The 26,971-nt window shown below is 34.4% G+C and overlaps 1 protein-coding gene across 2 annotated transcripts; it reads right to left on the bottom strand.

The window, feature by feature from the left end:
- Positions 1 to 1,470: 1,470 nt before the first annotated feature.
- smpd2b (sphingomyelin phosphodiesterase 2b) lies at positions 1,471 to 25,714 on the bottom strand. Of its 2 annotated transcripts, XR_011016104.2 has the most exons (12): positions 25,324 to 25,714; positions 18,944 to 19,009; positions 17,348 to 17,444; positions 16,055 to 16,131; positions 15,830 to 15,923; positions 13,039 to 13,128; positions 11,770 to 11,852; positions 8,159 to 8,291; positions 7,967 to 8,071; positions 7,342 to 7,510; positions 3,946 to 4,602; positions 2,430 to 3,909 (listed from the first exon to the last, which is right to left on the bottom strand). XR_011016104.2 is itself a non-coding variant. In XM_001338333.9 (11 exons), the coding sequence occupies exons 2-11, from the start codon at positions 18,991 to 18,993 to the stop codon at positions 4,190 to 4,192; spliced, it is 1,311 nt and encodes a 436-aa protein (XP_001338369.2). In that variant the 5' UTR covers positions 18,994 to 19,009; positions 25,324 to 25,714; the 3' UTR covers positions 1,471 to 4,189. The 2 variants fall into 2 exon arrangements, 1 of the variants encoding a protein (XP_001338369.2); XM_001338333.9 differs by having other exon boundaries at positions 1,471 to 4,602.
- Positions 25,715 to 26,971: the final 1,257 nt, after the last annotated feature.

The following is a 26,971-nucleotide window of genomic DNA, read 5'->3' as shown; positions in this document are numbered from 1 at the left end:
CTAACAAATCAGAGAGTAAGCCAAAGAAAATTGAATGAATGAATAATTGGGTATCACTTTATTTTGATGGTCCCTTTGTTGAATTTAAGTTACATTGCATCTACATGCCAACTATTTATCACTAGATTATAAGAAGACTGTTGGGTTGGGGTTAGGATTGATTTAAGGTTAGTGTAAGTTGACATGCACTTGCAAAGTTTCTTATAGTCAGTTAAATGTCTGTTGGAGGAGCAGAATCAGCAGATATTAAGCACAGTCTGCTAATACTCAAATGAGCAATTGGCATGTATTTGCAAAGCCACTTTTAGTCAACAAAATGTGCAATTGGGTCCATAAAAATAAAGTCTTACAAATAATTGCCTTTACTTTAAAAAAGTGAGTAAACCTATTGATTTTGAAGCAATTAAATGACTTTACAGGGGATTTATTCTGCTGTGGCGACCCCTGGGATTAAGCCAAAGGGAATTGAATTAATGAATAATTGACTTTAAAAAAGTAAGTAAAGCCATTTCTGTGATTAAAAGTGATTAAAAGATTTTACAGGTGGTTCATTCCACTGTGGCAACCCCTAATAAATCATGGACTAAGCCAAAAGAAAGTAAATAAATGAACAAATGAATAATCAAGGAGAATTTTGTAGACAAGCAAAACATACTGTCTTGTTTTAAGATATATTATGCCAAAATTAAGTGAATTTTTCCTTGAAACAAGTTAAATAATCTGCCAATGGGGTAAACAAAATAATCTTATGTCAAAAGGAAAAACAAGATAATTTTGCTCACCCCAATGGCAGATTATTTTGCTTGTTTTAAGAAAAAACTCATTTAATATTGACATATTATTTCTGAAAACAAGACGATATGTTTTGCTTGCCTAGAAAATGCTTCTTGATTTAGGAATTTTTAGATGTTTGGACTAGAAACAAGACAAAAAAATCTAAGTAAGAAAAGCATTTTTTGCAGTGTGGGTCTCAAACTCAATTCCTGGAGGGCTGCAGCTCTGCAGTTTTGCTCTAACCCTAATCAAACACAACTTATGCAACTAATCAAGATATTTAAGACTCTTTTGATTAGGGTTAGAGCAAAACGGAGCTGCAGCCTTCCAGGAGTTTGAGACCCATGTCATGAAGTTTTGAAGCACATGATGGTGAGTTAATTGAACGGGTGAACTATCCCTTTATGAAGATTCAAACAGTTTAGTGAAACATTTTAGTGACCAGTTCTTCAAAGAACCATTAATTGATTGAACAGTGTGAAGAACATTTAAAATATCTAACAAAAGCATTTCCACTATAATAAACCTTTTGCGAAACGGAAGGTTCTGCATTAAACTACCAATAAGTGTATTTAGGAAATAATAACAAGCATTAAACCTGTCAACTTTCCAGAGATTGTCAAAATTCTGCTAACCAACATTGCCCTCTTGTGGCAAGTAGACTCCATTTAAATCAATAGAACAGAACCAGCGAGATGAAAAACGGATGTGCTTTGTTTATTCTTTCTATAAAAGGAACAGCTGTGTAATAAAACCATTCTGTTATAGATAAATGAGGTTGTTGACTGGTTAAACAAAAGTAAACTTTACAGATACACAAATGTTATGACAGCATGACTTACAGTACATTGTGTTTTATACTTCACTTGACGTTCCCGAATTAAAACAAATGGTAAAATACAGATGTTCTGGTATCCCAAAAAGACGAACTTAACTGTAGCATCCAGTTTCAAATAAAAGCACACAATCTTTACATGATGATGATTGGAAATATTTCACACATGAAGGACAGAAACACCCGCCCAGCAGGTCTACATTAGCAAAAGGTTTAAAGCATAATTTAATATTCCTATCAAGTGATTGTGGTCCGTTCATCAATAATATGCATGCATGAATGTAAATACACATCTGTAGCAAAAATTTAGATTTCATTTGAAAATGATAAATTTTTTTTAAATGTTTAATTTAATTATGCATTTAGTGAAAAGATTTTTTTAAATTCTGTTAATTTCTCATCTAATTTCTGTATTATAGAATTGTATTATAAAACTTTGTTATTTGTTTTCCGAAGAGTTATGACATTAATATTTGGTGGAAAAAGTGCAGATTTTTACTCAAACAATGAATCATGTTGAAGAGGAAACATTTGGTATTAATTGTTATTTTCCAAAAAAAATAATAAAAAATTAATTAAAACTTAAAAAAACCTAACAAGCAAATTAAATAACATTATTTTTAATATGTTATTACCCTTACAAACCCTATTTTTTATTTGTTTTAAACATTTTTTTTATTCATATCTAAATCTAAACTTCTTTCATAGCTGCATATATTATGATTTCAGAGGTTAATATTATTGAGTGGAATAAATTAACGATTAAAGTTCATAATATTTTTGTTAGATAAGCAAGTTCGATAATCATTATTATTCTTGATTTAACAAAAAAGTTCTAAATCAATTAATACATTAGGTATACATATATATATATATATATATATATATATATATATATATATATATATATATATATATATATATATTTTTTTTTTTTTTTTTTGTACTAATTCTACACTTCTTTTGGAAGTTTGCTGAGGCCCTTGAATGAAACCCAAAGCTCCCTTAAACGTGAATTATATCTGCCATGATCACCTTGTTTTCACAAACATTGTGAAAAAGCTGCATAGTTATTAAAACCTGACAAGTGTTAAGACTTCATAAATCTGGCCCAGCATCCTTCACATAATTAAAAGTCATGACTACTAATGAACAATTAATATCTCAATGACAGGCAGATAATAAGCCAGTAGAAAATGAGATACAAATGTGCCAAATTCTTGCCATCGAGTGGATTTTGCAGGACAGAACCTTGAGGGACTCCTTAAGCTGTTTCTAAATGCTACTTAACTACTTGCTTATTTCCTGCCTATTATTAAGATATTAACTAATCACTACTAGTTATAAAACATTATTCCATTGCTAAAAAGCTACAAATTAGCCAAATTTTAGTGCTCAAGTCCATTTTTCAGATAGTCCGAGGACAGAACCTTGGGGGACTCCTTACGAAGTTGCTAAAGGTTATTAACTGCTTGCTTATTACCTGCCTATTGTTAAGATATTAACTGGTTATTACTAGTTAAAAAATATGATTCCATTGCCAAAAAGCTACAAATGAGGCAAATTCTTTCATTCGAGTGGATTAGGCAGACGGGTCGTTGACAAAACCTTGAGGTATTCCTTAAGCTGTTAAGATATTAACATATCATTACTAGTTATAAAGTATGATTCCATTGCTAAAAAGCTACAAGTGTGCCAAATTCTTGCACTCGAGTGGACTTCGCAGACGGTCCGAGGGCAGAACCTTGGGGTACTCCTTAAGCTGTTTGTGAAGGCTATATATCTACTGGATTATTACATGCCTATTATTAAGACATAACTCTTCATCACTAGTTATAAATAATGATTTAATTGCTAAATATATAGAAATAAGCTAAATTTTTGCACTCGAGTGGATTTCGGCAGATGGTTCAAGGGCAAAATCTTTGTGGACTCCTTAAGGCTGTTCCTAAAGGCTACTTAACTACTAGCTTATTAACTGCCTATTATTAAGATATGAACTGTTTATTACTAGTTATTAGGTATTATTCCATTACTAAATATCTACAAATGAGCCAGATTCTTGTAATCGAGGTGATTTCACTGATGGTCCGGGGACAGAGCCTTGGGGGATTCCTTAAGCCAGTAGTTAAGTATCCTTCAGGAACAGCTTATTACCTGCCTATTATTAAGATATGAACTGTTTATTACAGGTTATAAAGTATGATTCCATTGCTAAAAAGCTTCAAATGAGCCAAATTCTTGCATTGAAGGGGGTTTTGCAGATGGTCCGAGTACAGAACCTTGGGGGACTACTTAAGCTGTCCTTGAAGGCTACTTAACTACTGGCTTATTACCTTCCTATTATTAAGATATGAACTGTTCGTTACTAGTTATAGAGTGTGATTTTATTGCTAAAAAGCTGCAAATGAGCCAAATTATTGCACTCAAGTGGGTTTCACAGATAGTATGAGGGCAAAACCTTAGGGGACCTCTTAAGTTGTTCCTCAAGGCTACTTAACTACTGGCTTATTACCTACCTATTATTAAGTTATGAACCATTAATTATTAGTTATTAGTTATAATTCCATTGCTAAAAATCTACAAATGAGCCAGATTCTTGCAATCGAGTGGATTTTGCTGACGGTCCGAGAACAGAACCTTGGGGTACTCCTTAAGCTGTTCCTGAAGGCTACTAACTGCTAGTCTCATCTGGTCCTCAGTGCCCTGCAGTGCCTTCACCTCCATACTGTAGAAGATGTACAGCATCAGTGTGGAGAGCAGGATGGCAAAGCACAGCGCCCCCAGCAGGTAGAAGGTGGCTTTAGGAAAGGGCTGTTCGGCTCCAAGAGCAAACAACGGGATGGCGGCGATGACCAGCTCCAGTATTAACAGGACAAGACCCATGATTCCTGTACGGGCCGCGGTGTAGCGCATGCCCTCAGAGCAGTGCAGACCCACCTTTACTTCAGTACGAGCTTCATTTACTGTGTTGACCAGCTCAGGAAGATCATCTGAGAAATAAACCAATTCAAATCAAATCAAATTCAAACAATATGATATGCAGTAAAATGCTTTACACAACCACTCGTGACCTTAAAATAATAACAACAATATTAAAAATAATTATAATAACAACAAGAATCTATATTTAGAGAGATAGAAGTTAGAGAATAAAAACAAGTATTAACTATTTAAAGACTTTCGATATAGAGTATGTGGTTGTAGAAAAATTACAAAGTATAAAAATATAATCAACATTTAAAATTTATAGTTATATTCAAAGTGACTGTTAAGACATTTGGTAACACTTTAGTTTAGGCCATAATTCATGCTATAAACTACTGGCTTATTACCTGCCTATTATAGAGATATTAACTGTTCATTAGTAGTTATAAAGCATGATCTTGTTTTACATCATTAAAGGCTGATTTATACTTCTGCGTCAAACGCACGCATATGCTACGGCGCTGATGCATAGCCCTTCGCCGTGGCCGTCACTGACGTGCACCTCTCAAAAAATGTAACTACACGTCGCAACGACGCGTAGCGTAAGCTCTGTGATTAGTTGGCTTGGTAGCGCTGACGAGTCTGGGCGGGACCGAGAGCCGCGCGAATGGCGCAAGCGATTGTTTACAAGTGTGGAGTCCCGTGAAGGAGCTCCGGATGGAAAGTTTTGTTTTATGTTTACCTCGTAGTTAAAGTTGTTGCATGTCCGCCGGTTCCTGCCTCAAAATGAGCGAGTTTGAGCCACTTGTACATCCCGGAAGTGTTCAGGAAAAGCAAAAAAGCAGCGAAGAAACTCGACACAGAGACACATTTACACCTCACTGCCAACTAGCGTTTCGGAAGTGTTAATGCAGACCAACAGAGACAGCGCGCAGAAGTATAAATGCACAGCCACGCGCGTTGCATGTGCCGTGGGTTACGCCGGTCACTTGACGCAGAAGTATAAATCAGGCTTTATCCTTTACTAACTAATAATAAACAGCTAATTAGTAGTTTATTAAGCTAGAAGTGGTAGTTAATGGTCTTTTAATGCCATGAATTGTGGCCTAAAGCGTTAGCAGACATTTATAATGTGTTAAAAGATTAAGTATAATTTCTGTTTTTTGTACATATTATACATTAAAGAATATATAGATGTCCACAAAGATGAGGCTGTTTTTAACACTGATAATAATGAAAATTTTATTTCCTAGGCATATAATATAATATTACTAATATATTACCATTATGATACATGGAATAATATTTTACAATATTACTTATTACACTTTTTTTTATAATATAAAAGCATTATTGGTGAGGTTTTTAAACACATTTAAAAATCTTACCAACCTTTAACATTTCAACATTGCAGCTGATGTAAAGAAAAAAATTGTTGCACAATATCAGCCCTAAAATTAAAATTATGATATCATGTACTGTACCAACTCAACATGATATCATCATTTTGCAATTTTGTGGTTAGAAACTTCACCAAAAATGTAGATTTTTCGTTGCATTACAACAGAATGTATCAGACAAGCTGAGTTATTATTTTAGGCATATTAATAAAAATAAAAGTTCATTTTATTTAATTTTTAATTAATTAATGTTATTTTTAAAATAAGCCATAAGACTGACCAAAGTGCTGTACATATAAGTAATATTAATGAAAAATATTTAAATAAATTATAAAAACAAAGAAATAAAACCAAGAAAAACAATAGATATACTATTAAAAACAAAACATTTGACAAAACTAGTAGTATAATATTAATTTGCCAAACTTAACAGGTTATAATAATAATTAGAATAATATTATACACCAACTGGCCACTTTATTAGGTACACCTGTCCAACTGCTCGTTAACGCAAATTCAGCCAATCAAATGGCAGCTACTCAATGCATTTAGGCATGTAGACATGGTCAAGATGATCTTCTGCAGTTCAAACCGAGCATCAGAATGTGGAAGAAAGCTGATTTAAGTGACTTTGAACTTGGCATTATTGTTGGTGCCAGACGGGCTGATCGGAGTATTTCAGATATTGCTAAACTACTTGGGTTTTCATGCACAACCATCTCTAGGGTTTACAGAGCAGCAGTTCTGTGGGTGCAAATGCCACATGCAAATAGATAGGCTACAGCAGCAGAAGACCGCGGGTGCCACTCCTGTCAGCTAAGAACAGGAAGCTGAGGCTACAATTAACACAGGCTTACCAAAATTGAAGATTGGAGTAACAATGTCTGGTCTGATGAGTCTCGATTTCGGCTGCAACATTCAGATGGTCGGGTCAGAATATGGTATCAACAACATGAAAGCATGGATCCATCCTGCCTTGCATCAATAGTTCAGGCTGGTGGTGGTGGTGTAATGGTGTGGGGAGATTTTCTTGGCACACTTTGGGCTCAGTACCGATTGACCAATATCTCAGAGGAATCTTTCCAGGGTTGACTCTATGTCAAAAGGATTAAGGCAGTTCTGAAGGCAAAAGGGGGTCCAACCCAGTACTAGTAAGGTGTACCTAATAAAGTGGCCAGTGAGTGAATATCATTTAATAATTAAAAATAATAATAATAATAATAATAATATACAGGTTTGTAGCAATATGAGAGTTCCTGAAATGTAAATGAGTAAATACAAGTTTTGCTCTAGCGTTTCCTCTAATGAATCTTCCACATGCCAAAAACACCCAAACTTTAATAGTTATTTAGTTTACTGGCAAGATGTTTTTGACCCAAGATCTCAAAACTGAAGTGTAATTACCTAAAACACAGCCGGATTTGTTTTCTGCACATTTATTCCCCTTTTTAGTTGGTGTAAACAGGAACTGGGCAGTGAGAGCCTCGTGGTCAGAGTACGGAAACGGCTGTCCAGGAACAGGACCCTTAGTAGTGGACAAAGACTCGCAGCTCACATCCACTTCCCCTGATCCCTGTTCACACAAACAACACTGTTAGCATTCATGCGCACAAAAGAAAGCTATAATTAGACAACCAGAAGTTCTCTGAGGCTTTATTCATGTCTGCAAGATGTGTTAAATGCCAAAGGCTAAGACTTTGGCTTGAGGTTTGTTCAACTTACTAAACCAGAGTAGAAGAAGATGGAGGATGAGCTTCATTGACAAGTTTGTTTACATGTGTGAGGAATTTGTCTTGGTGACAAGAGTGCAGAAAGTGCAGGATTACTCAGAATTAAGGCAATAAGTAAAGGATAATGTACATCCAACTGGTTGATGTACAGTTTTATCAACAGCTGTTGTTTAAGACTGAAGAGCTTTATTGTGGAAAAATACAGCTGGATTTATTTAAAAGCTTGAAGTTTTGAAGAGTTTAGGCAAACAGACAGACAGACAGATGCTACATGCTTGCTAGCTAATATGAAACTTTACCTTGAACATGATATAGTCGATTCGGATCCCTCCGCCAAATGGAGCGAGTCCATCCGCAAGTGTGAACGGGTTTTCAGATATATGAGTGAGTCCTCCCTCGCACCCCTGGTAATAATAACATACAGACGACGTCATGAATAATAACGTAAACATTGCAAAATTTCCCTCGTTACAAGACTTCAGGTTACTCACATCAAATGTAGCAGCCTCAGTGAAGCTGTCCTGCAGTCCAGTGTAGTTTCTCAGCAGTCTGGTGCCCAGATCATCCGGATGCATGTTTAGATCTCCACCCAGAATCACCACGTCTGCTCCAGCGCTAGTGTGCCTTAAGAAAAAAAAATAAGATGAAGTAATAAAGATATACTAAACATTGTTTCAAAGCTAGGTTTTGACCGTAATGGCGAACTAAGTCTGTGATTAGACCGAACGTGCTTTATGCGCCTTTTTTTGAATGGTTTACGAATGGCCACAAGCGTTTTGCGTGCTGCTTTGGAGCTGTTCACACAGAATGCATTTTTCTCTCCAACATGGCAATTTTTCTTTTGTTTTCAATGTAAACATGCGCTGGATGGATGTGTTTTAATGTTATGCTTGCATCTTGCTTCTTTTGAAGCATTGCGTACATAAGCGTTGCATTTTAGACGCTATGTCAAGTTGAAAGATCTTTAACTCTCACACTCAGCACAGCTCATTACTGTCAGGTCTAAAAGCAGTGGACTAATCAAAAGAGCTTGGAGGCAGGGAAACCATTCAGTGCTTCTGTTTGTAGTGAAAGTTGACATGACAAAGGTTTTATATACCATTATATCATGGCGGAGAAGGCGCTCGTTTTAGTTTTGTCCAAATTTCCTGAGTTGTGTGATGTATCTTTAAGTGCTTATCATAACATATGGTTTTCCTATTTCTAACAGGTCCGTTACTGTCGTTATTACATCACGTTCATAATAATGGACCTTACACTTTTTTAAAACATATTTTTGAGCGCCGTGTCAAGTGTTTTTAGAAGCAAAGACGCATTCGGTGTGTATGAGCCCTTATGCACTTCTCGTTTTAACTGCCTGCTGCGCCTCGGATTAGAGGTCTGCATTCCCGCGGCTGTCCCGTGGGCGCCGCGGGACCCGACCAGATTTCTACGGCGCGGGTATAAATTTCCAAATAAATCACGGGAGCGGTCGGTAACGGGTTTAATTTGGGACGGGAGCAGGCTGTCTAGCAATATCGCTCCTGACTCCCGAGTGAGCACGCGTATGTATGTGTGTAAATGAAATAGCGCGATGCTGTGTTTAGCTTGTTTGTTGCAGTGTGTGTTTGTGTGTGTGTATGTATGCGCACGCGCGAATGAGAGATGAGAGATATGTGTGTATGTGTGTGTGTGTGTGTGTGTGTGTGTGTGTGTGTGTGTGTGTGTGTGTGTGTGTGTGTGTGTGTGTGTGTGCGAATGAGAGATAGAGAGCTTTGCCTCATTGCCTGTGTTTGTGCTTGGTGCTTATGAGTGTGTGTTAGAGGGCGCGCGCACGAATGAGAGAGAAAGCTTTGTCTGTGTGTGTGTGCTCGGTGCTGTGCGTGTGTGTGTTTATACAGACAGCTTGTTATAGGCTGTCTGGACTGTATAACTGGGTGATTTTTCGGTTTTGTTCTCCCCCCGCTCTTTAGCGGGATCGGGCGCGGCAGATAGAAAACGGGGCGGGTCGGGCAGCGGGACATCAAGTGCTTAATATAAGCGGGAGCGGTCGGGTTCCGGCTAAAACCTGGCAGGTGCGGGCGGGAGCGGAATTCAAAATTTAGTCCCGTGCAGATCTCTACCTCGCATTTTTGCCATTGCGCTCTGTGCACAGTCGCTTCTTTTTCATTGTCCAATCAAATGTAAGCAGAGACGGGGTTTCCGCTGAGGTGCAGCAGTGTTTGTGTTGTCAAGATGGCTACAGAGACTTTTAAATATGGAGGAGAAACTAGTGGTCACTGTTTCAGGTTATCTGGAGCTGTATGACTTCTTTTTGAGAGTCTCAAGAATCCAGACAGACCTTTGTTTCTCCTTCTCGTGAGATGGTACACCTCTCACTCTCTTTCAAGAACAGAGCAAGAGCTCTCTGTTTATTCATTAATGCTTTGCAGTTTCTGCTAATAATACAATTGTAACAATATCAATAGCAGCGCTAAAGCACAATATGGAGCTGATTCAATGGTTGCCTAGCAACATGAAAAGTGCAGCACACTTCTTATTTTTTCTTGTCAACGAGAAACTCTCAGAACAGAAAAGTGTGTTTGGTGTGAACGACACCCAAGACCCAAACAATCGGCAACCTCCCACTCTCCTTCGAGAAGCCAATACGGATGTAACTGAAACTGCAATTCATCGACTCGCCTATAGGGGCTGGCTCCAGGAATTCCAGATGTTCTCTGACTGCAATGCTAAATTGGCCAATTTTACAGCTGATAAAAACATGTTTACAGCCTGCTACGAAAGATGGTTTTGGTGCATATAGCTAATATTACCCTTCATGACAACTGTGAGGGAGGTGAATTTTTTTAGAACTCATGCGTTTTATTAAGTTATATTAAGTCTATATAATTAAGGGCGTGGCAACTTGAGTGACAGCTAGGTCTCGCTGCACGCCGTCTCGTCACCTCCATCGATTCCGGCTGATTAGCCGCTGAACTCGGCATATACAGCGTATTTTTGTTTTGTTTTTTGTGGCTTTACACAGTCAGTTGCCTTTTGGAATTATTTCCTCCAATTATCAGATGATATGGCATGCTGTGTGCACTTAATTGTGCTCACAAACCATTCAAGTGACTTCCATTTCTCAGGTAAGTGAAATTCTATACTCATATACCATGTATATATAAATGTTTTTGTTTTATAATTTTCTTTAGAACTTGATTGCACTCCAGAATCTGAAAGATTGATTAGCTGTAGGCTATAAAAAGTCATCTGAAGTGTCGTCTTACACTGTAATGCCTGGATTTCATCAATAGCTTTGCATTTACTAACACAGACTATATTTGAAGTGTTTGGAAGTAATAAGCATTTTCCTCCTGTAGAAAAACGTCATATAAACAAAGCTTAGTGGCTCAATGTATTATAGCGATGTTTTTAAAAGACTAAACACTTTATTGATATAGTTTACAACCAAACACATGTGGTCAGAACACAAATGAGACGCAGGTTATGAAGTATTAAGCGTTTCTCCCTAAGAAAAGCCCGTCTAAGCAAAATGCTAGCAGGCATCTTTAGCACCACTGACGTTCTGCCTATTTGTCCTCATTTAGTCACCCCTGGACAGTGCGATGACACGCAAGCAAAATGGCGATGGTTGACCACGCCTACTAGAAGCTTCATTTGCACTCTTCAGAAACCTATGGGTGACATCACGGATACTACGTCCATATCTTTTACAGTCTATGGTCTCAAAACACACAGCAGTCTATTAGCAGTAAGGAGTGTGTCTTTAAAAAATAGCGTCCGTATCAAAAAGGGGTGTGGCCTTGCTGTATTATTTTGATGCTTTAAAATATGAACATCATTTGTCAAAATTTATTTAGTGCACATTAAGTAAAGAATGCTAAAATCTCAGCATCTAAATAATATTTTTTTTACAAATTTTGTTTGTTGCACTTTGAGATTAATGAAAGTGCATCATAAATACAATATTATTATTATTATTATTATAGTATGTTTTCAACATGGATCTGCAATGTTATAAACTTGTATAAAGCTTGTCAATGTAAATATTAGTCTTAAAAATAAACCTGCAGTCACGGATACAAAAAATAAATAAATCAAAAAGAGAGACTTTTAGCACCTTATAAACTGTTGCAACTCCCAGGCTTGAACCACGCGGTGCGAGAGATACGAATCTTTCTCTCTGCAATACTCTGCATGCAGCTGCGGAGAGAAAAACAACAACAACTAAAACGTTATTCAGTGTAACAATAGTTTATGTAGAAAAATATCCTGTCAGGTCATTTGGTGACATATTAAAAGATTATTAATGATCACATGTTGGCCCTAAAACACTCATACACTAGGGACAATTTTAGCTTACCCAATTCACCTGTACCACAAGTCTTTGGACTGTGGGGGAAACCCACGCGATCACAGCTGGCGCTCATCAAAAGGCACAGATATAAGCCACCCCCAAACATGAAGAGAGCGAGCTTCATTTGACCGAATGATATATATACAGTATATATACAGTATATATATATATATATATATATATATATATATATATATATATATATATATATATATATATATATATTTATTTATAAATATATATATGTCTGTAGGAAGAGTTTGATCATTTAAAATAAACAAAACTGTATTAATGGTCATTATTTTATATATTTCAATACAATGTAAACCTAATTTGGTGTTTACACCAAAATGGGACATCTCGCTTGAAATCAAATACAATGTTGTTTGTATTAATCACAAGGAATTAAACATTTTAATTGGAAAAATACAGAAAAAAAATTATAAAATATTAAAATTATTTAATTCAAAAACATAAAATAAATGTAGCATTGATATTTAACTGGAATAAAATAAGCTGGAGTGCTAAAATGACTAAAAACTGAATAAAAAAATATATATTGAAAGCTAATTCTGGAATTAAATTAAAATCTAAATAAAAAGAAAACAAAAGCAAATACAAAAACACACACAAATCATAAAATGAAATTGAAATCTAAAAAAAAAGAAAATAAAAGCAAATAAAACACACACACACACACACACACACACACACACAAATCATAAAATGAAATTGAAATCTAAAAAAAAAGAAAATAAAAGCAAATAAAACACACACACACACACACACACACACACACACACACACACACACAAATCATAAAATTAAATTGAAATCTAAAAAAAAAGAAAAGCAAATAAAACACACACACACACACACACACACACACACACACACACACACACAAATCATAAAATTGAATTGAAATCTAATTAAAAAGAAAATATAAAAGCAAAAAATAAACACAATTCATAAAATGTAATTGAAAACTAAAATTAAAATAAAGGCTCTTTCCAAATATCAGTAACTTACATGAGTGACAAAGACATGAACCTTCAGCCCACTGATGTTCAGCAAGACCTTCCCCACAGCTTTACCACCAAACCAGTCGCCATGCTGAGCCTGATATGAGAACAGATCATTAACAAGCGATCAGATCAACCTATCAGATCTGACAGTGAAAGAGGAAACTCAAGCCACATAAATGTCATACACACATTTACAACAAGCTGATTTACAACACGTCTGTAACTGACGTGCTCTTTACAGGTGGCTGTTAGTGAATCTGCACAATAAAATACTGTTTAAAGACCATAAAGATTTTTTATGACAGCAAAAAATTATATTTAATAAACTGTAATATTTAAAAAACAAAAATATTTAAGAAAATAATATAAAAAAAAAACACTGTTATTTATGTGGACCGAAGGCCATTATGTGGACATAATTTCTATGAATTTTGGTTTATTTTTAAAATATTTCCTAAATGATGTTTAGCAGAGCAAGGAATTTTTCACAGTATTTCCTATAATATTTTTTCTTCTATAGAAAGACTTTTTTGTTTTATTTCGGCTAGAATTAAAGTAGTTTTAAGTTTTTTAAAGCCATTTTAAGGACAATGGGGGAAATATATTTTTTCCGATTGTTTACAGAACCGAACAGTGGCTTTGTTGACATGGACATCAGTAATCAAATTATTTGCGTTGATCTGAATAAGACAATAATATGATTAAGGAATTTACATGAGTTGTTTTTTTGAATGTTCCTTTTATGATCCCGTTTTACATGTTATAGCACATAATTCGATTATTGCACTATCCATGTTTTTCCATGTTACATTTTTTTTCCGGAGTTTCATGTCATTTCGGGTGTTTCATTTTCATTTTGTCACAATAGGAGGATGATGTGGACACCCATGACATGTGGAGTTCCACAAGGCTCAATTCTAGCACCTCTCCTGTTCAACCTTTATATGCTCCCTCTGAGCCAAATAATGAGACAAAAAAAACAAATCTCCTACCACAGCTATGCTGATGACACTCAGGCCCCATTTACACTAATGCGTTTTCGTTTTAAAACGCATAAGTTTTGCTACGGTTATGCCATCCGTCCACATTACCTCGTTTTTTTCGAGTGCCGAAAACGGAGGGTTTCGAAAACGCTGGAGAGGCCGTTTTCATTCTAAAACGCTGCTGCTCCGTCTCAGTGTAGATGGAGGAAAACGGAGGCGGGGCTGCAGACATTCGCCTATCTGATTGGGGCTTTTCCTCAATATTAAGTAGCCTACACACACAGTTCAGTCGCGCATCCTCTTGCTCTGTAAGTTCAGACTTCGCAAGTTTGATATGGAAAACAGACCCTCGAGGACATGTGCGGTAAATCTTCAAAGGGAACAGTGTACTGTATAACCTTATTCACATCATCATGGCTATGTTGTTTCACTTTCTCAACAATAAAATGAAAACATGATTTAAGGAACTGCCTATTTTCATTTTGATATTAACAACTTCACAGACAGCATAAGTGTTAAGGCGTCGTGCTGCATCTTCACTGTATGCATATTTATAATAAAACAGAGCCTATATAACATCACTGCCTCCTTTCATTTTCATTGAAAATACGAAACGTATCCTCTGCTTTGCTGAATGTCAGTTTTAATAAACAATAATAGCCATTATGAAAGTATAACACACAATAAGTTTATACATTATAGGAAATAAAGGGAAGTGATCAGTCAATATACAGAATGTATGTGGTTCCATTAATTATTAACTTATCTTTGCGCTCAGCCAAAACACGTTAACTGTGAACAAGTAATCGATTCAAAAGACCAAAGTCAGGGAATATTTGGTTAGATAAAGACAACAAGATTAATTAAATATCACATTTAGCAAATATAGTGAGATTAGATCCAGCAGGAGATGCTTGATGAGCAGTCCCACCAGCACAGCTCTCATCTGGGTAGAAATGCTGCAGCGCTTGCCCGAGAGTGTGTGTGTGGTCACGTAATGTGCGTTTTCAGCGTTATGGTATGGATGGAGAGCTGTTCAGAAATGCTGGGTAAAACGCTGGTGTGGACGCGGATCGTTTTCATTCTAAAACACAGTTTTAAAACTAAAACGCACTAGTGTAAACGGGGCCTCAGATCTGCCTAGCCTTACTGTCTAATGACTACAGCCCCATTGACACCCTCTGCCAATGCATTGATGTGTGCACTATCCTGTAGTAAAATGTGGCGAAAATCCTACACGACGATACCAGTTTGATTGCAGTGTTTGCATGTTTGTACTGCACTTCAATAATGCCACTCAAATCGGCATACTCCACATGTCTTAATCTGATTTCAGTTTAGTTCGATTATGACCTTAATCGGGTTAAATTAATCAGAAATCACTGTTTACATGGTTGACTTTTTATCAAAGTATTTTCTTAATCACATTAAAATCGGATTATTAGTGTCCATGTAACTGTACTCACTGTTATCCATTGACTTGTCTAATTACCCCAACTAACCTAATGAATCTAGTGAAGCCTTTAAATGTCACTTTAAGCTGAACAGTATCCTGAAACATATCCAGTTAAATATTATGTGCTGTCATCATGGCAAAGATAAAGGAAATCAGTTATTAGAAATGAGTTATTAAAACTATTATGTTCAGAAATGTGTTGAATTATTTTATTTATTTTCGTTAAACAGAAATTGGGGATTAAAATATACAGGGGGCTAATAATTCCGACTTCAACTGTATATACATATTTTTTGTTTTATATAAAAAAATAGAATGTGTGTATGTAATTTACACATGCTTCTAGTCAGACCCACCATATATGGATATCCGTTCAAAGAGTATCTGTAGAGAAAGGCATCATGGATTTGATGTCTTGAAAACACAGCAAGTCCGCTCCCAAAAAATCCACTGAAAATGAGAAGTTGTGTTAAAAGAAAATGCATTTGTTTATTTGTACATTTGTTCAAACAGTTTAAAGAATTGCGCACAGAATTGCAAAGAAACATATTTAATCAGTGCATATAAAGATCATGACTTGCCTTTTAAAATAATGAGAATGTGGATATACAGTGCTGAGCTTCTTCTTTAAATACAGGAAGTCTTTCTCACACCAGACCTGTGACAAAACATGCAATTATACAGCAAAATACTGTATTTAATGATTTAGTTTGGTTACTTTTTGTTGTTGCAAACTATTCTACACAGAAAAAAATTCAAAGATGATTCCTTAAATTTCTTTGTTTTGTTTTTTTTATTTAATTGGTTGCAAACTATTTATCTGGGCTGAATTTAAACAAAGAAATTAAGTTGAACATTACTACATTTTTTTTGTTTGTTTAAATTTAACCCATATCAATTGTTGCAGCAATTTTGCAGAAATACTTTTTTTCAGTGTAGGTTGCATTATTATTCACAAAAAAAAGTAGAGATTGTTTTATTAAAAGATAAAAATTAAACCAACAAATAAAGCATATCAAATGTATTGCATTAATTAAAAAGCACGAGCGACACGGTGGCGCAGTAGGTAGTGCTGTCGCCTCATAGCAAGAAGGTTGCTGGTTCAAGCCTCAGCTGGGTTAGTTGACATTTCATTTATGCGTAAAACATATGCTGGATAAGTTGGCGGTTCATTCCGCTGTGGTGACCCCAGATTGAAAAAGTGACTAAGCCGAAAAGAAAATGTATGAATGAATGATTTTTAAAAAATACAATTAAAATGAGAAAATTTTGCATGGATACTTTTTGATTAAGCTTGTTAAAATGTCACCTAAATAAACAAAGAAATAATACATTTCATTCATCAAAAACATACACTTAAAATGAGAAAGAAATGTAGCCTAAACTAAAGTAAAATGTAGTAAAAATCTAAATAAAATAATTATACACTGAATTTAAACATTTAGCATGGATACATTGATTAAATTTGTCTTTTTTGTCTTTTTTTTCTAAAATTGATTAAATATCGCCATCTAATTTGTATTTTTCACAGAAGTGAAGAGGTAAGAAACCAGAAAATAAAGCATAAAATAATACATTAATTAAAAATATGAATGATTTAATTGTATTTCAATAATAAAAAAAAACACTTAAAAAAATGAAGATGAAGTACTAAAATAAGCGACTTCAATCTGAAATTCTACATAAAACCAATATTAACTATATTTAAAACATTTAGTGTGGAAAGATTTTAGTTTAAAATGTTATTGTTGAATAAACTGCATGAGACGTGGCTCCTATTGGTGTATATCTGTGCAATATCTGTGACACCAAAAAAATAAAAATAAATAAAAAAGTTTAAGAGTCCCATATTTTATGTGTGTAAAAGTTTTCACCTCCTGCAGTAATGCTACATCCAGCTCTTCCTGATTCAGCAGCTCTCCAATCAGAACAAAGCGCTCCTGGCGTTTCTTACTGAGGTATTGAATCCCCCTAAAACAATCCCAAAACACATTATTTCATGCACTTCTTTCTGCTTTGCATTTTAGAAAAATCCATATAAATATAATGCATTCCATATAAACGATTCATTAGATTTAGTCTTTTTTTAGGTTAAGTGATTGCAAACAAATTATATGGGCTATAATTAAACAAACAAGTTAATATCGTAATGTTCAACCTAATTAGTTTGTTTAAATTCAGTCCAAATAAAAAGTTTGCAACCACTTACCTTTTTTTTTTACCAAATCCAATGGATTTTCAATTTTTTCCAGTGCATATTTAATAACTGATTCAAGCAAATGTACAGTAAATATGTTCATAAACAATTTTTAGTTTTATATTTTTGTTACCTTTTAAATATTTAAAGTCTAAAGAAATAAATCTAAACTGAATTAAAAATCAGCACAGTAGCAATGCATATTAAACATACACTACCTGAGAAAAGTCTTGTCGCCTATCCATGTTTTAGGTACAACAAATAATAATTAGACTTCTAGTTGATCATTTGGTATCAGAAGTGGCTTATATGAAAGGCAAAGGCCTCTAGATTACGCTTCTTTTACCACAATAAAATATGATCATGCCTTGATTTTTAATGATTTTATTAGGACAGTAAGATCTGACTTTGCTTAGACAAAAGTCTTGTCACTGAGCAGAAATAATGTCCAGTGTAGAATATAAAGTCCTGCTGCAGTGAAAACAGAATCAATATTGTGTCTGACTCCATCATGAGCTTGGAGGACTGCATCCATCTCTGCAATGACTCCAATCACTGATTAGTAAAGTCATCTGGAATGGCAAAGAAAGTGTTCTTGCAGGACTCCCAGAGTTCATCAAAACCCTTTGGATTCATCTTCAATGCCTCCTCCATCTTACCCCAGACATGCTCAATAATCTTCACATCTGGTGACTGGGCTGGCCAATCCTGCAGCACCTTAACCTTCTTTGCTATTAGGAACTTTCATGTGGAGGCTGAAGTATGAGAAGGAGCGCTATCCTGCTGGAGAATTTGCCCTCTCCTGTGGTTTGTAATGTAATGGGCAGCACAAATGTCTTGATACCTCAGGCTGTTGATGTTGCCATCCACTCTGCAGATCTCTCGCACACCCCCATACTGAATGCAACCTCAAACCATGATTTTTCCTTCACCAAACTTGACTGATTTCTGTGGGAATCTTGGGTCCATGCTGGTTCCAGTAGGTCTTCTGCCGTATGTGTGATGATGGGATGCAGCTCAACAGATGATTCAGCAGAAAGATCCACCTTCTGCCACTTTTCCAAATGATCAACTGGAAGTCAAGTTATTACGTGTTGCTTTTACAACTGAGATCAACAGACTTTTGTCAGGTAGTGAAAAGACATTTTTAAAAATCTGATATTTTGACTACAGTACAAAAATGAGCAAAACTGTTACATGATTCTCGTTATCAAGCAATCAAACATATATTAAAAAGACAGAATAAATTATAAAAAGTGAAAAGCAAACTCACCAGCAGTTGAGAGATAACACTCGAAATTTGATTGGCTCTGAGGTTGTCATGGTCTTTTAGGCCAATCTGAAAGGAAATATCAGGATTCAGCACACTAACCAAACTAGATTATATCGAGTTGTGGATTTCTGAGAATAAGCACTTCTGTACGCCTGCAACTGTTTACACTAAACACTGCAGAGAAAACCCTGATTTACTGAACTAACGTACAAAGAACAGAGTTGATGAACAAGCAGCACATGTAAAAAAAAAAAAAAAAAAGGTTTGACATAAAGGATATCCACAGACAGAGGTCAGCAATAGAGAGTTCAGTAACACTCTTCTGATATTCAGCTCTCATAAATCATAAGCTTTTTATGATTTAAAATCCAGCAAGAATCTTGAAGGACTGCTGGATATTCTTATTATGGCTCCACCTCAATGCAAAGGTCTACTTACTGTTGTCAAGGTGACGGTGTGCTCAACAATGTTTTCTTTATACTATTTTCTTCCAAATTTAAAATTTAAATGTTATTTATAGTTTTTTTTTTTTTTTTGCATAATTTTTGTTTTATATTAATTTTAAGACAACATGATAGCAAAGTTTTAACTTCAAAATGTAAATAAAAGAAGAACTTTATTTTTTGGGAATAACCCTTATTCAGTCATATCAAATTAAAATATTGGCTGTACTGCAATTTTCTGGGGAGAAAACTGACAATATTTTATCTGAAATTTTGAAGAAGAAAAAAGTCACACCTTTATAGTAAAAACTAAAATTAACAAAGATTTTAATAAACACACAGCTAATAAATCCAGCCTTTTGTATATAAACTATTTAAAATTTCTACATGTTACATAAAAATTAAAAATCTAATTAAATATTATATTATTATTCATAACCAATTATTATTTTAGAATATAATAAAAAAAATTTATCTCTTTATATCCCATCCATAATATTTTATTATGGTATAATATTTAATATATTATATAAAATTATTACTCAAAAAAAAGTATTTAAAAATGCAGGTGTTATTATTTTATTATCATTTTTTTAATTTATAAACAATGTTTTATTGTTTTATTTAATTAGCTTTCCTGCCAATTTAAAAGTTAAATGTTATTCATGTTTAACATTAATTTTAAGACAACATAATAGTAAAGTCTTAACTTCGAAATGTAAATATAAGAACAATATGTTTGGGAATAACCCTTATTCAATCATATCAAATTTAAAAAAATGCTGTATTGCGTTTTTCTGGGGAAAATATCAAAGCTAAATGACAATAATGTTATCAGAAATTTTGACAAAAATTTAAAATAAATAAAAAATTCAGACCTTTATAGCAAAAACTAAAATTAACATTGATTTTAATGAACACACAACTAATAATTCCAGCAATTTGTTAATAGCTATATATAAAATATTTAAATCTTTACATGTTAAAAAAATTACAAATTACATATATTATTATTCATAATACATTTTTATTTTAGAATATAATTTAAAAATGTACCTATTTTATATCTCATCCATAATATTTTATTAATGTATATTATTTGATATATTATACAAATTACTGAAAAATGTATTTAAAATGCAGGTATAATTACTTTATTACCTTTTTTATTATCCTCAATTTAAAATTTAAATGTTATTCATAGTTTTTTTTAGCATAATTGTTGTTTTATATTAATTTTAAGACAACATAATAGTAAAGTCTTTATAATAGTAAATGTTTAAATAGCTGTGTATAAACTATTTAAAATCTCTACATTTAACAAAAAATCTAATTAAATATTATATTATTATTCATAACCAATTATTATTTTATATATTATTTAATTTTACTATTATTGTTTTTTAATCAAAAAATATATATTATATCTCATCCAAAATATTTTATTAATGTTTAATATTTGATAAACTACATATAAAACTAATACTGAAAAAGAATAAGTAAAAATATCCAGGTATTATTTTTTTAAATCTAAGTGAAGGTAATACTTGCATAGCACACTATCATAATACCATCACATCATACACTACTGAAAACAATGTATGTGGCATTTTTATAGAACCAGACCCTTGCAAATCCCTGAAGTTCCCTCCAACATAAACTCCCAGCAGTCTGACATACTTCCTAACCCGACCCTCGATGTGTGGAAGTGTTGCGATGACAGGAAATCAGTGTGTATTCATTTTACAGCAGTAAGCAACAACATTTGCTGCAGCGTTATGATCATCCCGGGACAGTAAACACAGACACAGCTGCTCCACAAGAGTACTGAGTGGCGCCAGGAGGATCTCTGTTAACGGACCCACTCCTGCTGTCAGATAACACGAGACCAGACACTCAGACTGACCACTGATGAGGGAAAACTAAACAAAAACTGCTATGTATGGAGTCAATCTGGGGCCATATATACTTGCAAAATAAAGGAAAGTTTTACAAACGAAAAATTAAGTACTGAGCAAAAAAATATTTAAATAAATGCAAATCTCTAAAAATTGCTAAGAGAAAATGAACTTTTTAGAAATGGAAATTGATTTTCCTAACAAAAATGAAGAACTGCAAAGGGAAAATTAAGTTTTGAGGAATAAAAATGAAATTTGCATACAAAAAAAGCACTGCAAATAAAAAGCAGGCAGTGGAAATAAAATAAAAAAAATACTAAAATATTTGCAATGAAATAAAAAACTATGCATATCTGCAAAACATTTTTCATAGCATTGACTTTCCAAAACCCGTCCAGTCAATTGGAATGCTCATTTTGATTAGGTTTTTAGTCAACCGTGAGTTTGCGATGCTGTTTTCACTTTGCACTTCACTTCACTTTGTGGCCCTGATTTGACAAGGGGTGGCGTCAAGGAACCCTACTGGGCTGTCAGGCCACCTCTGTTGTACTGTCTCTCCAGGTGATGAAGTAGCTTAAATGGAGGCAGGTCTGGGCCATTGACTGGATGGGTTTGTAAAGGCAATGCTACAAAAAATGTTTTGCAAATATGAATTTATATATATATTTTTTTTATTGCAAATATTTTCTTTCTTTTTTTTTAACTGCTTGATTTTTATTTGCAGTTCTTTTTGTTTGCAAATTTAATTTTTATTCCTCAAAACTTAATTTTCCCTTTGCAGTTTTATAATTAATATTATAGTTATATATAATATTAATTTTTGCTTTGTGATTTTTAGAGATTTGCATTTTAATTTATTTATTTCTTTGCTCAATTCTTTATTTTTTGTTTGCAAACTTTATTTTATTTTGCAAGTATTTATGGCCCTAAATTGACTCCATAACTATGGTACTTACTTGTTTATTGGTCATATTTAGGCCCACACTGAATCTGTGCAGGGAAATTTGCAGATTTCCGCAAATTTTTAGCCCATCATTGAGTCTATTTATTAATTTAATCATTATTTATTACATATTTTTTTCAGCAATATTATTGACAAATATGAAAATGTTCATCTGATTTATTTACAATACAGATTGTAAAGTAATATTTTCTGTCTTTTGTTATATATATTATATAAGAGACTTACTTTGTTTACCAAATTAGTGGATCAAAATTGGATTTGCATGGTAAAAATTATCTAAAAGTTAAAAATGTACTATTTTTTATTTCATATATGTACGGTTTTAGCTATGATACTCCCAAAGTCATTCCTATAGTCATTTTCAAAATTATGCGAAGAAATACAAAAAATGTCAGCAGATTCTGTCTGGTCCTGTCATATTCCTTTGAAACAGCAGGAATTACAGTATATTTGTGTTTTTTGACATGGCATTGGAAAAGAACTTTGTTTTGATGGTGAAATGCAATAATAAACCCCAAACCATTTCCATTACTGAAATAAGCACTTAAAATAAAAAAGAAACATGAAAATCTACATTTGAAATAAATAGTAATCTCTAAAATAACCATGCTAAATGCCTAGTAATAATACTACAAAATAATAAAATAAATATAAAATAAAAAGCAGAGACCGTTGAAAAAATACTCAACACAAACAACACAGAGCTGTGGAAAAATATTAAGAGACCACTTGAACATTTTAAATTAGGCAATCTTTATTTATGCGATTCAGTGAGCATCATTTTTGCTTTATTATGTGCACTACTGATAAAATTTCACTGTGTACAGGGTTCAACGCTAAGGATTTTTTTTCTACTGGCCTAATCGGGCCAGTGGTTCTGATTTTTACTTGCCCTGCCAAAATTTTCACTGGTCCCACCAAAAAAAAAGTAGTTAATAACTATTTCTTAGCCACATATTTTAAATAATGCGACAAAAGCCAAACATAACTTCAGCATAACTTTTCTTCAAATACAAATGACAATTTAAGAAAATACAACTGTTATGTAAATAAATTGGGTAATATATATATATAGTAGGGTTAAATTATAGAGAGAAATAACAGATTAACTAATATATTGATATTGAATATTCAATATTGATCTTTCTTTCCAGGTGTCAGTGCAGAAATGAACAAAACAATAGGCCTAATGCAAAATATTATAAGATTAAAATATGGAAACATGATCAGATTGCAATTTCTGTCGGTTTTTGTAACAGATAAACAGCTCTCAGTAATATTTCAGCATGCTTTCACTTTCATAAAACGCACATTTGCCGGTAGAAATGACATTAGGCCCTCCTCGTAATTCTCTTTTCATATACCCATGACTATTACACAATTATAATACACATATAGCCTGGTTCGTTAGTTCTTTAGATTATTTTGGCTTCCTCATTACAAACGATCTCGGACTGATTGTTTTGGCGTGAATCTGAGAGTGATTGCGGGATTCACATCCATGCTAGAACCATGCTAACTGAGATAGATAGGTTGCAAAACAAACGTTTAGGTTTGAAAGCACCCTGTTTGCACCCAGTTGACAGTCGCAGCCAAATTAAACTTTAGTGACAAGGCAGCACATGTCCGATCGGGCCACTAACAATCCCATCTACTGTCCCGAGCATCCCGCACGCTGGCCCTGGGCCATCGGGCAGTCCTTATTTTTGAGCCCTGGTGCATGTTTATATGTATATATAGATATTTACTTATTTAAATTTTTGTCTATTATTATGAAATAACCCTTATATATTATTAGTATTATCATTACTATTATCACGATTATTATTCCCGCAATTATTAACTTCTTAACATTCCAAAGACCATTAGTATTGTGGTGTCTAAAAATCTTTATAAACAAATAATAATATATATTACAAAATATAGCCGTCACAGTGGCACAGTGGTTTCTGTGTGGAGTTTGCATGTTCTCCCTGTGGGTTTCCTCCGGGTGCTCTGGTTTCCCCCACAGCCCAAAACACATGCAGTAGAGGTGAATTGGGTAGGCTAAATTGTCCGTAGTGTATGAGTTTGAATGAGTGTGTATGGATGTTTCCCAGTGATCTGTTGCAGCTGGAAGAGCATCCGCTGCGTAAAACATATGCTGGATAAGTTGGCGGTTCATTCCACTGTGGTGACCCCAGATTAATAAAGCGAATAAGCCGAAAAGAAAATGAATGAATGAATTACAAAATATTCATTTAATTATGAAAAATACATAATAATATATTTACCTATTTGCATAAAAGAACAACAAATTAGTTTTCAGACATGTCTTAGAACACCTCAATAGCACTATTTCAACTTTAGATGGTTAAAAAAATCAATATTTGCTGGAATAACCTTAAGCATATATTTGTTCATGAAACATTTTCACCGACAAGTTAGCTAGGCGGATTATTTACCTTATTTAAAGTGACTAGTGCTGACATATGATGCAATATATGCACTTAAAACACCTTAAGATGAATGTCAAAACATTAAAGCACGTATCATCTGCTCCTCAAGAGCTGCAGGATCCTTTAAATGCTGTTAGTGACGACTTCATAGATTGTAGAGATACTTAAATACAAATACACTTACTTGACAATGTATTAAATATTGATACCAGTACACTATACTGTTTGACTCCAGGTTAACCATGTAATTGAGGTAATTAATGTTGGCTGTATATCCACACACTCGTAAATTCTCCTTAATAATATAAATTTCAGAAATGTACTCTTTTCAAATACTATCAAATTAGCAGCCAACGACATTGTTCATAGTCAATTAAATAGTGCTAATGTTATTTTGAAGTCATAATAAATGTGATGTCAGACCAAATATATTCAAAGTACTAATGGGAAACAATATAGAAAGCATGTCACAAGTTGTGAATGAATGAATGTGCGAATATAAAACCTTAGTAACTATGAGTATTGTGTCCACCTTATAACACCAAGAAAGGTCTGTGCACTTTTTGTGAAGCTGCATAAGACATTAATTATTATGAACAGCGCCATACAAACAAACTTAAATAGAATAAAAGCTTACCTCTAATGTTAGTTGGATTAATGCTTCTCTCAGTGGGTCCAAATGAGTAACAATCGCTGTTATAAACAATCTTTCCTGAGTTCGGTGTGTCTCATATCCTGTCCATCAGTTGTTTTTTTTGTAGTCATTTATGGCCAGACCGCTATACTTCCTTATCGGATGTCGACGCTAAAAAGTCATTTGAGCTAACTGTAAACTTTTAATTTGTAAAATGATCAAGCGTGTTCATATTACAAGAGGTGAGCAGCACCAAATACAGCGTTTTTCTCCTTGTTGCTGACACTTGAGTTTGTATCGCGCGGAAACGCAACCTCCATTGTGCAGTATAACATTAAAACAACGTTCGTTTATCTTGATATAACCGCTGCTTTGAAGAAAATGTAAAGTTGTCAAACGTGAGTGCGCCTGGCGCTGACGTCATCACGCAAGACGTGGTTGATTGGAATGCTGGGAGATTGAGTTTCTTACACTGATCTGTATAGACTTGAACCTGGCAATCATATTTCTTGCACATGACCACACAGAACAAGTAGGCCTTTGACTTCTCTCTTATAAAATCACTTGGAGTTTTAATGATAGTTGTATATGCTTGGCCATTATTATATATCCATTCCCTGCAGAAAAATCCAGCTTAAGCCAGCCTAGGCTGGTTGGCTGGTTTTAGTTGGTCGACCAGGCTGGTTTTAAAGCGGTTTTGGCCATTTCCAGGCTGGTTTCCAGCCATTTCCAGCCTGGTCTTAGCTAGTCAGGCTGGAAACTGACCAGCTAAAACCAGCTATGACCAGCCTTGTTTAAGCTGGACATAGCTGGTTTTGGCTGGGCTCCCAGCATGGCTAGGCTAGTCAAGCTGGTTTTAGCTGGTCTTCTCCCAGCCAGACCAGCTAAGACTGGAGGCTGGAAATGGCTGGAAACCAGCCTGGAAATGGCCAAAACCCCTCTAAAACCAGCCTGGTCGACCAGCTAAAACCAGCCAACCAGCCTAGGCTGGTTTAAGCTGTTTTTTTTTCAGTAGGGTTGGAGGGTGCTATCGTAAATGGACTTGTCAGACAAACCCCGCTCACTTTAACGTTAATTTTGCTGAATCACTGTGCATATCACTGGATTACAAGCTGTTATAATACGCTGAAAGCATTATGTAAATAAAATATATAGTAGGCTTTGTAATCAATCATCTCTAATGACTACAACAAACTCTGTACCGCATCGGATATCATTCTCTCGCTGTAAATGCTAACGCTCCCGGTTTTTTTCTGCGACCTCGCTGCGCGCGCATCCTGACTGATACAAACCGCTAACTCGCCTATATAGATCAGTGATTTCTTGCTTCTTCTTCCTCTAATGGGCTACAGACTTTTAAACTTCAGCCAGCCAGCCTCAGCGCTTCCTGTGAACCGTCTTTTCAATATAAACTTGCCACGTTTAAGGTCTGATTTCTTTAAAAATCAGTGATCTTCACAGCCTGATTGATATACAACATGAAGTGGGTTTCAGACCAGACAAGAAGCACTGCATTAAATTCCATTTTCCCCTGCTATGTCTTTCAAGCATTAGTTTATTTTACCTCAGTATTTTGAAAGGAGACAGTCTCTCATCTTTTTTTACGCTTCAACAACTAAATGAATGCTTAAGTCTATTTATTCAATTTCTT

This window comes from Danio rerio, chromosome 6 (assembly GCF_049306965.1).
Source record: "Danio rerio strain Tuebingen ecotype United States chromosome 6, GRCz12tu, whole genome shotgun sequence".
Lineage (NCBI taxonomy): Eukaryota > Metazoa > Chordata > Actinopteri > Cypriniformes > Danionidae > Danio > Danio rerio.
The sequence above is the reverse complement of the archived record's forward strand: the minus strand, read 5'-3'. Positions and strand labels throughout refer to the sequence as shown.